The 11,566-nt window shown below is 29.7% G+C and overlaps 1 protein-coding gene and 1 long non-coding RNA gene across 4 annotated transcripts; one reads left to right on the top strand and one right to left on the bottom strand.

The window, feature by feature from the left end:
- Positions 1-456: 456 nt before the first annotated feature.
- LOC148937749 (uncharacterized) lies at positions 457-1,353 on the bottom strand. Its single transcript, XR_016137980.1, has 2 exons — positions 871-1,353; positions 457-800 (listed from the first exon to the last, which is right to left on the bottom strand). It is a non-coding gene; the product is annotated as an uncharacterized LOC148937749 (long non-coding RNA).
- Positions 1,354-5,435: 4,082 nt separating this feature from the next.
- Positions 5,436-9,640, top strand: LOC105423482 (myotubularin-related protein 10-B). 3 transcript variants are annotated; one of them, XM_011633237.3, is made up of 10 exons: positions 5,436-5,812; positions 5,975-6,169; positions 6,259-6,414; positions 6,605-6,729; positions 6,880-7,017; positions 7,109-7,413; positions 7,589-7,735; positions 7,865-8,037; positions 8,126-8,296; positions 8,386-9,640. In XM_011633237.3, exons 1-10 carry the CDS (start codon positions 5,750-5,752, stop codon positions 8,851-8,853), a joined length of 1,941 nt encoding a protein of 646 aa, XP_011631539.2. In that variant the 5' UTR covers positions 5,436-5,749; the 3' UTR covers positions 8,854-9,640. The 3 variants fall into 3 exon arrangements, with proteins under 3 accessions (XP_011631539.2, XP_011631537.2, XP_011631536.2); XM_011633235.3 differs by having other exon boundaries at positions 5,437-5,812; positions 6,865-7,017; positions 7,868-8,037; XM_011633234.3 differs by having other exon boundaries at positions 5,438-5,812; positions 6,865-7,017.
- The last annotated feature ends 1,926 nt before the right edge of the window (positions 9,641-11,566 follow it).

Here is an 11,566-nt window from a genome sequence, read left to right as displayed (position 1 = left end):
TTTTATTACATTTTAATTATTTGAATATAAATTTATGTATAAAATTGTCTTTATTTATCATTCAAACAATCGGCTCAATTTCTATTGGAAGGTAAGATCCGTGTTATTCACGCAGTTATCCGTTCGGTAAATTTCGATCACGTGACAAGCAGATAAGAAAGCACAGAGAATGCACAAAACACTACGTAAACGAATGCATCCGATTAAACGATGAAAATCTAGTGTTTCTTACCTACACGGCATATTAATTGATAAAATGGCCGCAGTTTTTTGGGTTTTAAATCTGGCAATAGAAAATTTTAATTTTAATTTTTAATGACTATGTATTCTGTTGTAGATAAATATTCAAATTTTTTACAAAGATAAATTGCTAATATATATAACACATTATTGTCAAGATGTAAACTAAGAAGATGTAATACTTAAAAAATAGAGTGAATCAGAAAGGAAATCAAATTGTAATTACATTTTTTATTATTTATTAAACTTGCCATAAATAAACGTCATTTAGTCAATTATGACATTTTCAGGAAACTTATTTAATATCACATTTAAAATAGTTACCATTTCTGCCATTTATATTTTCTTTATCAGCTTCATTACCTGAATTATGATTTGTAATTTCTATGATTAAAGTTTTTTTCCTGCAAAATTTGATGTGTAGACTCCTTCGTTAGATGCAGACTCATTTAACGACTCATACTCTTCGATAAGTTGCAGCTCATCATTTTGGACGTTTTCAAGCGGGCTTAGCTCTCAAAGTTTATCTCTTATGCTCCTGTTTGTTTGAAATACAGATACTGAAATAGAGAAATTTTTTAAATAAAAGTTTATATATTTCAAATAAATGAACAAATTGTTGCAACTTACAATTATTAGTAATTGTCTTCCTTATTGCCGTTGATGTATTTATCTTCTTTGCATGGATATAAATATCTATTTCTAAGTTCGTACCTCTTTATTTTGCTAAATATTAAGATTATATTTACAATCGTGAAGTTGTTTTCAGTGTAGATTTTGGAATATTTTGATGTGAATAGGTCTTCACTATTTCTAGTTATGTTAGTGTCGGTCCAATAAGTATTTAATCTTTAAGCCGTAGAAATTGATTAATCATAGTCGAGTATTCTTTTCATATTCGATTATAATTTCTTACTTCTTAAAGCTTAAATCACCTATTGTGGACCGACACTTATTGGTACTAATAATTTCTTTCGCTGCGTGATCGCAATGAAAATGACAAACGGTGAAACCGTGAGATGGCTACCGATGAAAATCTAAAAGTGAACTATGTCACTGAAAAATACGTAATTGATGCTCGAGATTAATCTGATAAACATAAGTGCTTACGTCTCATTCTTTGCCATCAGCCTAAGTGTCGGTCCACAATAAGTATTTAATCTTTAAACCGTAAGAAATTGACCAATCATAGTCGATTATTCTTTTCATATTCGATTATAATTGGTCAATTTCTTACTTCTTAAAGCTTAAATCACCTATTATGGACCGATACTAAAGCGGCGTCTAAGTGTCGATCCACAATAATTTAAGCTTTAAAAAATACAATTGTGAACCGACACTAATGAGATTTTAAAGCGTAAAACTTAAGAAATTGGCCAATCATAATCGATTTATAAAAGAATAATTGATTGTGGTTGGCCAATTTCTTAACTCTTGCTGAGCTCTTGTCTTCGATTGATATATTTTTTTAAATCTAAAAGAATATATCAATCAAAAACAAGAGCTCAGTAAGCACGCAAATCCAGCTAACAACCAACAGGAAAAAAGCATCAGGTGCCACTGATTTTATACATCTACAACTACTTTAAATTAATAAATGTAGATACATATATTGCTTATACAGGGTGTCCTATAACTCTTAATTAATATTTCAACGAGTGAAAGAGGATGGAATTTTGAATTTAAAATTCCTTTTCCAATTTTGACTCAGACCATTATTTACCGAGTTTTGACAATTAAAGTTGATCAATCAGATTACACCCAGTCAGAGTGTAGCGCAGAAGTGTAGCGTGCTTTAAGACTCCTCGCGCTTTCTATACATTCTTTCAATTAAAATTTTATTTTATTTTATTTCTAATTTATTATGGATACAAAAAAAGACTGGCAAAAAACATTATCAAAATAAATTGTTTGTAAATAAATTATTTAAACAATTTCTTCAAAAATTGTTTTGACATGTATTATGTATTCTTACGTATTTTTTTTTTAGAAATCGATGGAACTATCAGTTTCCAATTAAAATTAGTTTTTGTAAAAAATTGTTTAAACAAATTGCTTGTGAAAAATTTATTTTGATTATTTCATAATGTTGGCATGTATGATTCTTACGTATTTTTTCTTACAATTCGATTCTTACAATTCTATGGCGTTATCGTTTTAAAATCCGAAATTAACGAATACGTAAATAATTTAATCTACGTAATTAATTTATTAATTAATTTATTTACAACAATATTAATTTATAATATTTATACATAAGAACTATGACACGTGTCAAAACAATTTTTGAAGAGATCGTTTAAACAATTTATTTAGAAACAATTTATTTTGATAATGTTTTTTGCTAATAGTCTTTTTTTGCACTTATAACAAATATTCCGTAATTATTTTTTTCCCATCGCTGCTAGGTTAGCTATGAAAATTAAATAACTATTGAATAAATGGATTAAATAATTGAATTAAATAAATAAACAAATAAATAAATAATATTTAAAAAACAATCAGAAATTAGATAAATTTCTAATTGTAACTTTTTTCACTTATTTATTTATTTATTTATTTATCTTATTTATTTATTTACTCATTATTTATTTACTTTATTTATTAATTAATTAATTTTATTTCATTTATTTATTAATATAAAAAATTAGAAAAACAAATTTTAATCGGGAGAATGTACAAAAAGCACGAGGGGCCTCACAACACGCTACGCTTCTATATATTCCGATTGGGCGCAATCTGATTGATCAATTTTAATCGTTAATACTCGGTAAATAATGATCTGAGTCAAAATTGAGAAAGGAATTTTTAGTTCAAAATTTCATCCTCCTTCACCCCTTAAAATATTAATTAAGAATTATGGGACATCCTGTGTATTGCATATATTGCTATTGCTACATATATTGCTTTCTTTCATAATTGTAATGATATAATAAATTAACTTACATATGACGTATAACTATGACACAATACTGTAACAGTACATAACATGTATTTGTCAAAATAGATTATTGAAACATCTATTTCGTTTCATGGAGCACAGATATGCAATCCATACCCCAGCCAATCAGAGTTTATTAATGTCATGTGATGAGTTAGCAAGTCTCTTCTTATAGAGTCTCCTATAATGATCTCAAGATTGCTCAAAATATGGCCATCAGTCTAGCTCGTACCACAGTACATACAGTAGCGCAACTCCTTGTCGGCACCTTTGATATAGCGTGTACGAAATTGAACTGCACATGCGCGAGCTAAGTAGATAATCAATCCTAGATCTGCTCTTCGGTGCTATACTAGACTGCACTAAAATGCTCTATCTCGCTTTTACCAAATTTTAAATATATATCTATTTTATTTTAAGTACATCGAATGTATATACTACTTCCTCTCTTTTTCCAACTTATTATTTATATATATTTATATATATTTATATATATTTATATTTATGCTAGCATCATATTTAAAGCCAGCGGCACACAGTGCTTTTTTTTCTTCGGATTCGCGTGTTTGCTGAACTCTTGTCTTCGATTGGTATATTTTTTTAGATCTAAAAAAATATACCAATCAAAGACAAGAACTCAGCAAGCACGCAAATTCAGCTAGCAAACCAGCAAGAAAAAAAGCATCGTGTGCTGCTGGCTTAAGAGATAAATTAAATAAAAATAATATAAATATGATATAAATACGTAGTTAATAATAAAAAATATTTTATAGACAATATAAAATATAAATATCAAATTTGAAATATAAAAGAAAATAATTTAAAAAATATACGTAAAAATATATAAATATTGATTAATAAAAAGAAACTATATTATATTATTAACTTTGGTAAAAAATTGCATAAAATATAAGAAAAATATTTAACATAAGAAAATAATATATAAACGTATGTAAATAAACGTATTTAAATAATATTATTATTTTAAAATAAAAAAATTAATGTAAATATATAACATATTCTTAAATTTATAAAATTTAAAAAATACAATTATATTTATAAAATTTAGAAATAATACAAAATTTAATGAATAAATAGAAATGTAAGTATACAATAGTATACAATAATAAAAAATATTTTTGTATTGAGAAAGAACAATTTATTTTAAAAGTATTATAAATATACTTATACATATATACAATTACAATTATATTAAATATAATGTTCATTTATTTTTAGAATAAGAACAAATAATTATTTTCAAAAGAAAATAATATTTTTTAAATTAAATTTTCAATATTCTAAATTTATAATAAAAAATCTGTATAAATCTTTATACAAATTAATTATTCTTCAAAGAAAAAATAACTCTTCGTTTTTAGTTTATTTTATTTTCTTTTATTAATCACTATTCACTGAACACTATTCATTAATCAATATTCAATATCCACTCAACACTGAACACTTCTATTTATTTTTTTTAAGTGTCGATCCACAATAGGTGATTTAAGCTTTAAGAAGTAAGAAATTGACCAATTATAATCAAATATGAAAAGAATAATCGACTATGATTGGTCAATTTCTTACGATTTAAAGATTAAATACTTATTGTGGACCGACACTAACACGCCTTAGTGTCGGTCCACAATAAGTATTTAATCTTTAAGCCGTAAGAAATTGACCAATCATAGTCGATTATTCTTTTCATATTCGATTATAATTGGTCAATTTCTTACTTCTTAAAGCTTAAATCACCTATTGTGGACTGACACTTAAGTGTCGGTCCACAATAAGTATTTAATCTTTAAGTCGTAAGAAATTGACCAATTATAGTCGATTATTTTTTTCATATTCGATTATAATTGGTCAATTTCTTACTTCTTAAAGCTTAAATCACCTATTGTGGACCGACACTCACAGAGTAAACTTTTTATTTCATTTCTGTGGCTACAAAAGGTCTACTTAACGCTACAAAAATTCGAAGCGTTTGATTAATCAATCAGAATAAAGAATTTTATGAATTGACCAATCAAAAAATGCTTCGAAGCATTTGTAGCACCAAGTGGACTGCACCCTATATGTCAAACGTTTGTTCTCGCCAGTTTGTCAAGCATTTAAATGACAGAGAACGCTATAGAAAAATCCAAGAAGAAATGTGATAGAAAATTAGTTACGTGATTGGTTACCTATTTAACTCGCGCATGTGCAGTTCAATTTTGTACACGCTAAAATCGAGAGAGTTGCGCTACTGTATATACTGTGCTCGTACATCGGTGTATCATTTTTATCAAGCAGGGTTTATTGTTTTTTCCGAACACGATATCAAAATTGATAAAAATTACTAATAAATTAAGATTCAACTATGCGAAAAAAATTAAACAAATCATTATTTCACATTTGCATTTCTCGTCATCACGCGTCTGCGCTTCTATGCGTCTGCAAATTTGCACATCTGCACGTCTGCATGTTTGTTCATCTATACATCTATGCGTCTATGCGTCTACACGATCCGTGATAAAACTGTAAATTTCAGTTTTTATCACATCGTGAAAATATCAAATATCTGTCATGGAAAACAAAAGTAGTAACAATTTTATTAGTTATGTGGGATTGGAAGAACATGAGATGCAGGTAATTGCCAACTGTATTTAGCTACATAAATATTCTCGTCCATATAATTGTGATCTTTCGTTATTATAAATTCTCATTCGAAATCTCAATCAATGAGATTTGAGATAAATCTGAATTTAAATCGCTACTCGATTGCTAACCTTTTCTCTTTCTTTTTCATAGATTTTCAGTTCCAGTCGACGTAATTCATTAATTGAAAATAACATAAAATTATTGCCAGGAGAAGTTCTTATTGCCGAGGCTCAAAGTGTCCTTATGTTTTCACCCGTCAGTGACCTGAAACAAGGCATATCTGGTGTTTTGTCAGTGACCAATTTTAAACTTACTTTTGTTACTAGTAGTGATTCAAACGGAGAGGTATAATAATAAACATCATTAACTTAAAAATTTTATTATGAAAGGTAAATCTTTAAATGATTGATAAAATTATATAAAATTTGTTACAGAATGTTATTCATCAACAAAACCATTTGTATGGATATATGGATACATGTTTGACAAATATTGATGAAATTTATATAGTAGTGGGTGATAAGAAAAGAAAGCTAATTCCTGGTAATACAGTGCCGTCCAAAGTGAAAGGGATATTTATTATTTGCAAAGTACGCTTTCTTATGATATATATCGTAGTAACTAATTTGAGTTGACATTAAGAAACTCTATAATGGAAAAATATATAGCTTTTTGTCACTTTAATTTATAATTAGCTAAGAGTTATTTAAAACAAGTAATTTTATTGTACAATATGATTGTCATTGTCATAAGAATTATGTATTGTATTGTATATTGCAGAATCTAAGGACATGGTTGTTTTCTTTCAAATTTTCACCCCTTGGGCATGGTAAGAATCTTCTAACTGCGCTGTTGCATCATGCTTTCCCTAGCAGACATCAACTGTTATTTGCCTATGATTACAAGTTAGTATTGTACTTCAATTTCAAGTGACATTGTGTCAAAGTTACAATGTTATATCATAAAGAGAGAGCCTTCCTTCCATTCCTTTCATTCTATCTCTTTTCTCATGATATATATGCATCTTTATCTAATTATAGAGAAGCTTATTACAGTAGTCTTGATAAAAATGTACAACTATTTCGAGATGTCTCAGACTGGCAAAATGAATTAAAGAGAACGTTATGTAGCGATGAGATGAGAAAAGGTTGGAGATTATCCATGGTTAACGCCAAGTTTCACTTTTGTCCTAGGTAACTTGTTTGTTATACAACACAATTCATTGTATAACGTATATAAATGTTTGAAGCATCACATGGGTGAATTCATTACCATTGTTTACAGTTTATCACAATATGTAGTGGTACCTGCGTCTGTGACTGACAATCAATTAACAGATGCAGCTAGACATTTTCAAGGTAATAGACCACCAGTATGGTCATGGACAAATGAACATGGTGCTGCATTAGTAAAAATGTCAGAATTATTACCAACGATTACAGAGAGGATGCAGGAAAATATTATGTTTGAAAACGTTCGTAAAAGCCATCCTCAAAAAATACCTCCAGTTGTTATCGAATTGAATAAAGAAATTAACGTAAAGTTAATAGCGGCAAGTTTCACTAAATTTATTAGTTTATGTGCACCAGGTAAATCTTTCATCTTGTATGTGATCTTGTGTGTGCATGCGTATGCGTATGCGTATGCGTACGTGTACGTGTGTGCGTGCGTGCAGCATCGCGAATGATAGTACCGACTATCTAAACTGCAAAAGAAAAAGAATTAAGGAAAGGAATGTTTCTAAAAATTAAATATTTATTTCAGAAAACATTCGACAATTCTGGATTCAAGATAATAATTTTTATTCGTTATTAGAGAATACAAAATGGCTTAAATACATATCGTATTGCCTACAAAAGACTGTCGAAGTCTGCGATCGTCTTAATTTAGGAATTTCTGTCATCTTACAAGGTAGCTGTTGAGTTCTATTTCAAATGCGGCTGGCATAAAAGAAAAATGTAATCTTTCTAAAGAAGAGAAAAAAAGAAATTAAGTTTGTCAAACGAGCAATGATCTCTTGTAAACAAAAGTTCTTTTTAGAAGGTGCTGCCAGAGACTTGTGCTGTGTTATATCGAGTTTAGCACAACTGTTACTGGATCACCACTTTCGTACTATAACAGGTTTCCAATCGTTGTTACAAAAAGAATGGGTCGCTGGTGGCCATCCGTTTTGCGATAGATTAGGCCATATCGTGAAAGCTAATTCGGAAAAGGTACGCATAGCATCTAGCTCGGCTAAATTTTAGTTAAAACGCTCAAGACGTATTTATGCTGGCAAATTATTTTCATGGATTTACACAGTCTCCATTATTTCTCTTATATCTTGACTGTGTTTGGCAATTATGTCAGCAATATCCAACGGAATTTGAATTCACGGAAACGTATTTAACTACACTATGGGACGCGGCACATGTCTCTATTTTCGATACCTTTATTTTCAACTGCGAGAGAGATCGAGCAGTGGCAGCTATGGTAACAATTTCAGTTCAGAAATCACTTACATTGCCGCAAGTGTCAAATCAATAATAAATAATATGAGCATTACCTCTTGGATTTTTTAGGATCCTAACACACCTCTCGTACTGCGTAGTGTTTGGGACTGGCGAGAGCAATTCAACGATCAAGACATCTTGTTATTTTATAACCCTTTATTTATTCCCCATAGTAGCGACAAGAAAGAAAATAGGACAATTATAAAACCTTTATACACGGTTTCTAGTCTAGAACTTTGGACGCAGTGCTACTTTCGTTGGATACCAACTCTTGAGATCCGTAATGGCGGACAAAGACATATCGAACTTTACATTAGATTATTACAAAACGACATAAATCAACTTCGAATAAACGACAACTGCGTTTCACCGGTAGATAAGGTCGGTATTTATTCTCTTCAAACGAATATCGACAGCTTTTATCCCTTCAGTAACAACAGAATTGGCGATACCGTTAGTGCCCCAATTATGAATAATTCGATTCTTCTAACCGAGAGTCTATTAGATGCGCAATCATTGATAACTGCGGCCGATTGACAGGATGATGTTTTTTTTTTACTATTTTTACTATTTTTACTATTCATACTATTACACGTACCTGATTTCTTTTTTTTCATCTAGTGATAAAAATTCTCTTCCCAAAATGAGGCGCAGTAATCTTGTAATCTTGAAGACTATTTATAGTTATAATGCTTGATTATAATGTCTGTATTTGCATTCTAAAAAAATTATCCAAACAAATGTTTGAAGAAAAGGAGTTTAGTTTGTGAACACATTGTAGATATCTCGATCATCTATAATATTTTTCAATACTTGATGTATAAACCTCGAAGAACACAAGTCTTAAAACGCATGTTCGAGAAAATTCGGCTCGCGTTGTTGAGAGCAGCTCGAATTATTCATCTTGTCTTTTCTCTGTAGAACGATAAAGATATTTGTATCTTGATCGAAGCTTGAGCGAGCTTTATAATCACATGTAATGATTAATAGCGAGCATAAGTGGTGAGACGTAATTTTAAAACAGACGTAATTTTAAACTCGAAAGAGAATTGATATCTATACATGATTCGATGAGAATGAAAATGTGAGAAGAGAAGAAGGAGAAAAAGAAAGGAGGAAGAGAAAGAGGTGCGCCTTTGGTACCTTCTCTACACCATAAAAAAAAATTAAAAAATAAAGTTCAACATTGAAGGAAGAATTATTATCTCATAAATTCAACGTATCGAATATAATATATATTTTTTGTACAAAAATGGTGCATTTCAATTAAAAAAATACGTAACTTGTATTTACATACGAATATAAATTTGTATTCATATTTGTATATATGCGAGCATATTAAAAAGTGCAACATTTTCTTTTGAACGTTTTTGGAACGTGCTAAAATATTAAGGCTGAAAATTCATAGTCGTCGGCAGTGAGCGACAACGATTATGATCTTTTCGACAGTCGTGTTCTGGAACATGCCGATTTTCGATCCATAATCAAAGGCCCATATTTTCAATTCTCTTTTATAAGATATAAAGATGCCTCTAAAAACACACAGCCAATTGGAAGCTATTTTTAGAGGCATTTTTATCAAAAGAAGAGGATTCAAAATGAAGCAAAGATAGATCTTTAGGCCTGTTCTACAATGCGTCATGTTACTGTCGTGGGCCGTAAAAATGGGCCAATCACAATCAAGTATTCTCCCCACACTCGACTGTGACTGATCAATTCTTGTGGCTTGCGGCTTGCGACTGACACACGACGCATTGTAGAACAGGTCTTTAAAATAAAGAATTAATGTATTAATGTCGAGAAAAAAATATCGATTAATCGAAAAGAAAATTAATCGACAAAATCTTGAAGAAGAGCTATTGGTTTTTTTTTTTTTCGAGAAATTGGTTAGTGAGGAACATCGCCTAGTTCCAAGACAGCACGAGCGGTTTGTTTTTTATTCCCGCACTAGAGCTGCACTAGAACTTAATTAAACTGAACTAATGCAAGTCAGAACTGACGTGTAAAGGTATCTTTTCATACTCAGTACACTGCGGCAGCAAGAATGTCACGTGATTCAAATTTTTTTAGAACGACTTCTGCTGCATTTGCTGTTCATGAAAAGAAGTAAGCATCGTATTAAGCCGGCGGCACACAATGCTTTTTTGGACATGCTTAAATAACACATTTAAAAATGTATTCTTAAGTTACATAAAGTATGTAATTTTCCATTAAATTAAAAAGTAAAAAATCATCAAAAAAATTTTTTTTTTAAATTAAACTATAACTTTTTAAATTATAAGATCACTTATAACAAACAAGCTTTAAAAGATTACAACAATTGCAGTTCATCATTTATATTCTCGATGTTGATAAATTGAAGTTATGACTTTATATACATAACCTACACAGCACAATATTTTTTAGAAACCTTTCGGGAAGATAAATCGGAAGTTAATATTGAAATATAACATAGAAATATTTTAGAAATGTTTGGGAAATATTTCGTTGAAATCATTTCTTACTTTTGTTACTAAAATATTTCAGAAATATTTTGAAACATTTCATAGAAATATTTCGTAATGTTTATATTACGTAATGTTTAAAAACATATATCATTGAAAAATTTCAGAAATATTACATTGAAATATTATGTAATGAGAGCGTCCTAGATGCATACATTTTCAATTGAACACACCATTCACAACCGATGTCTAGAAATTTTCTAGTAAGCCACCTATCAAAAATTTTTTTATTTAATCGACCAATCAGCAATGTGTCCGATTGGATCTCACTTTTATGTAATAGCTAATATTGAAATGTTCCTAATGTGTTACCAAGATATTTAATAGAAATATTTCTTATTTGATTTCTAAAATAAAATAGAATACACAATAGAAGGTTCAGAAAACTTTCAGAAGGTTGAAATATTTTTGAAAAATATCTGAAAACTTTTTGAAACTTTTTGTGCTATATAACAAAAATTTCAGAAACATTATATTGAAATATTAATTATTAAGAACAGCTTTCTAAGGCCTATTCTACAATGTGTTATGTGTTGGTGTCGCAAACCGCAAGCCACAAGAATTGACCAGTCATAGTCGAATGTGAGAATACTTAATTGTGATTGATCCATTTTTACGGCTCACGACACCGACACACGACGCATTGTAGAACGGGCTTAAAAGCCATATCAGACTAGTAGCGGTTGTGCCGCAACAGTTGCCGGTTGACGATTCTATTTCAGCCAATCACAATGTAGCAGATTCTA

This window comes from Pogonomyrmex barbatus, unplaced genomic scaffold (genome assembly GCF_055798465.1).
Source record: "Pogonomyrmex barbatus isolate J1 unplaced genomic scaffold, ASM5579846v1 scaffold11, whole genome shotgun sequence".
In the NCBI taxonomy this organism is placed as follows: Eukaryota; Metazoa; Arthropoda; class Insecta; order Hymenoptera; family Formicidae; genus Pogonomyrmex; species Pogonomyrmex barbatus.
The sequence above is the reverse complement of the archived record's forward strand: the minus strand, read 5'-3'. Positions and strand labels throughout refer to the sequence as shown.

Bases quoted from the DNA above. Each gene is read 5' to 3' on its own strand.
- LOC105423482 (XM_011633234.3), top strand. From the start codon at position 5,750: ATGGAAAACAAAAGTAGTAACAATTTTATTAGTTATGTGGGATTGGAA. The intron at 6,730-6,864 runs GTTAGTATTGTA...ATCTAATTATAG, and splicing joins TTATTTGCCTATGATTACAA to AGAAGCTTATTACAGTAGTC. The intron at 8,038-8,125 runs GTACGCATAGCA...GGATTTACACAG, and splicing joins TGAAAGCTAATTCGGAAAAG to TCTCCATTATTTCTCTTATA.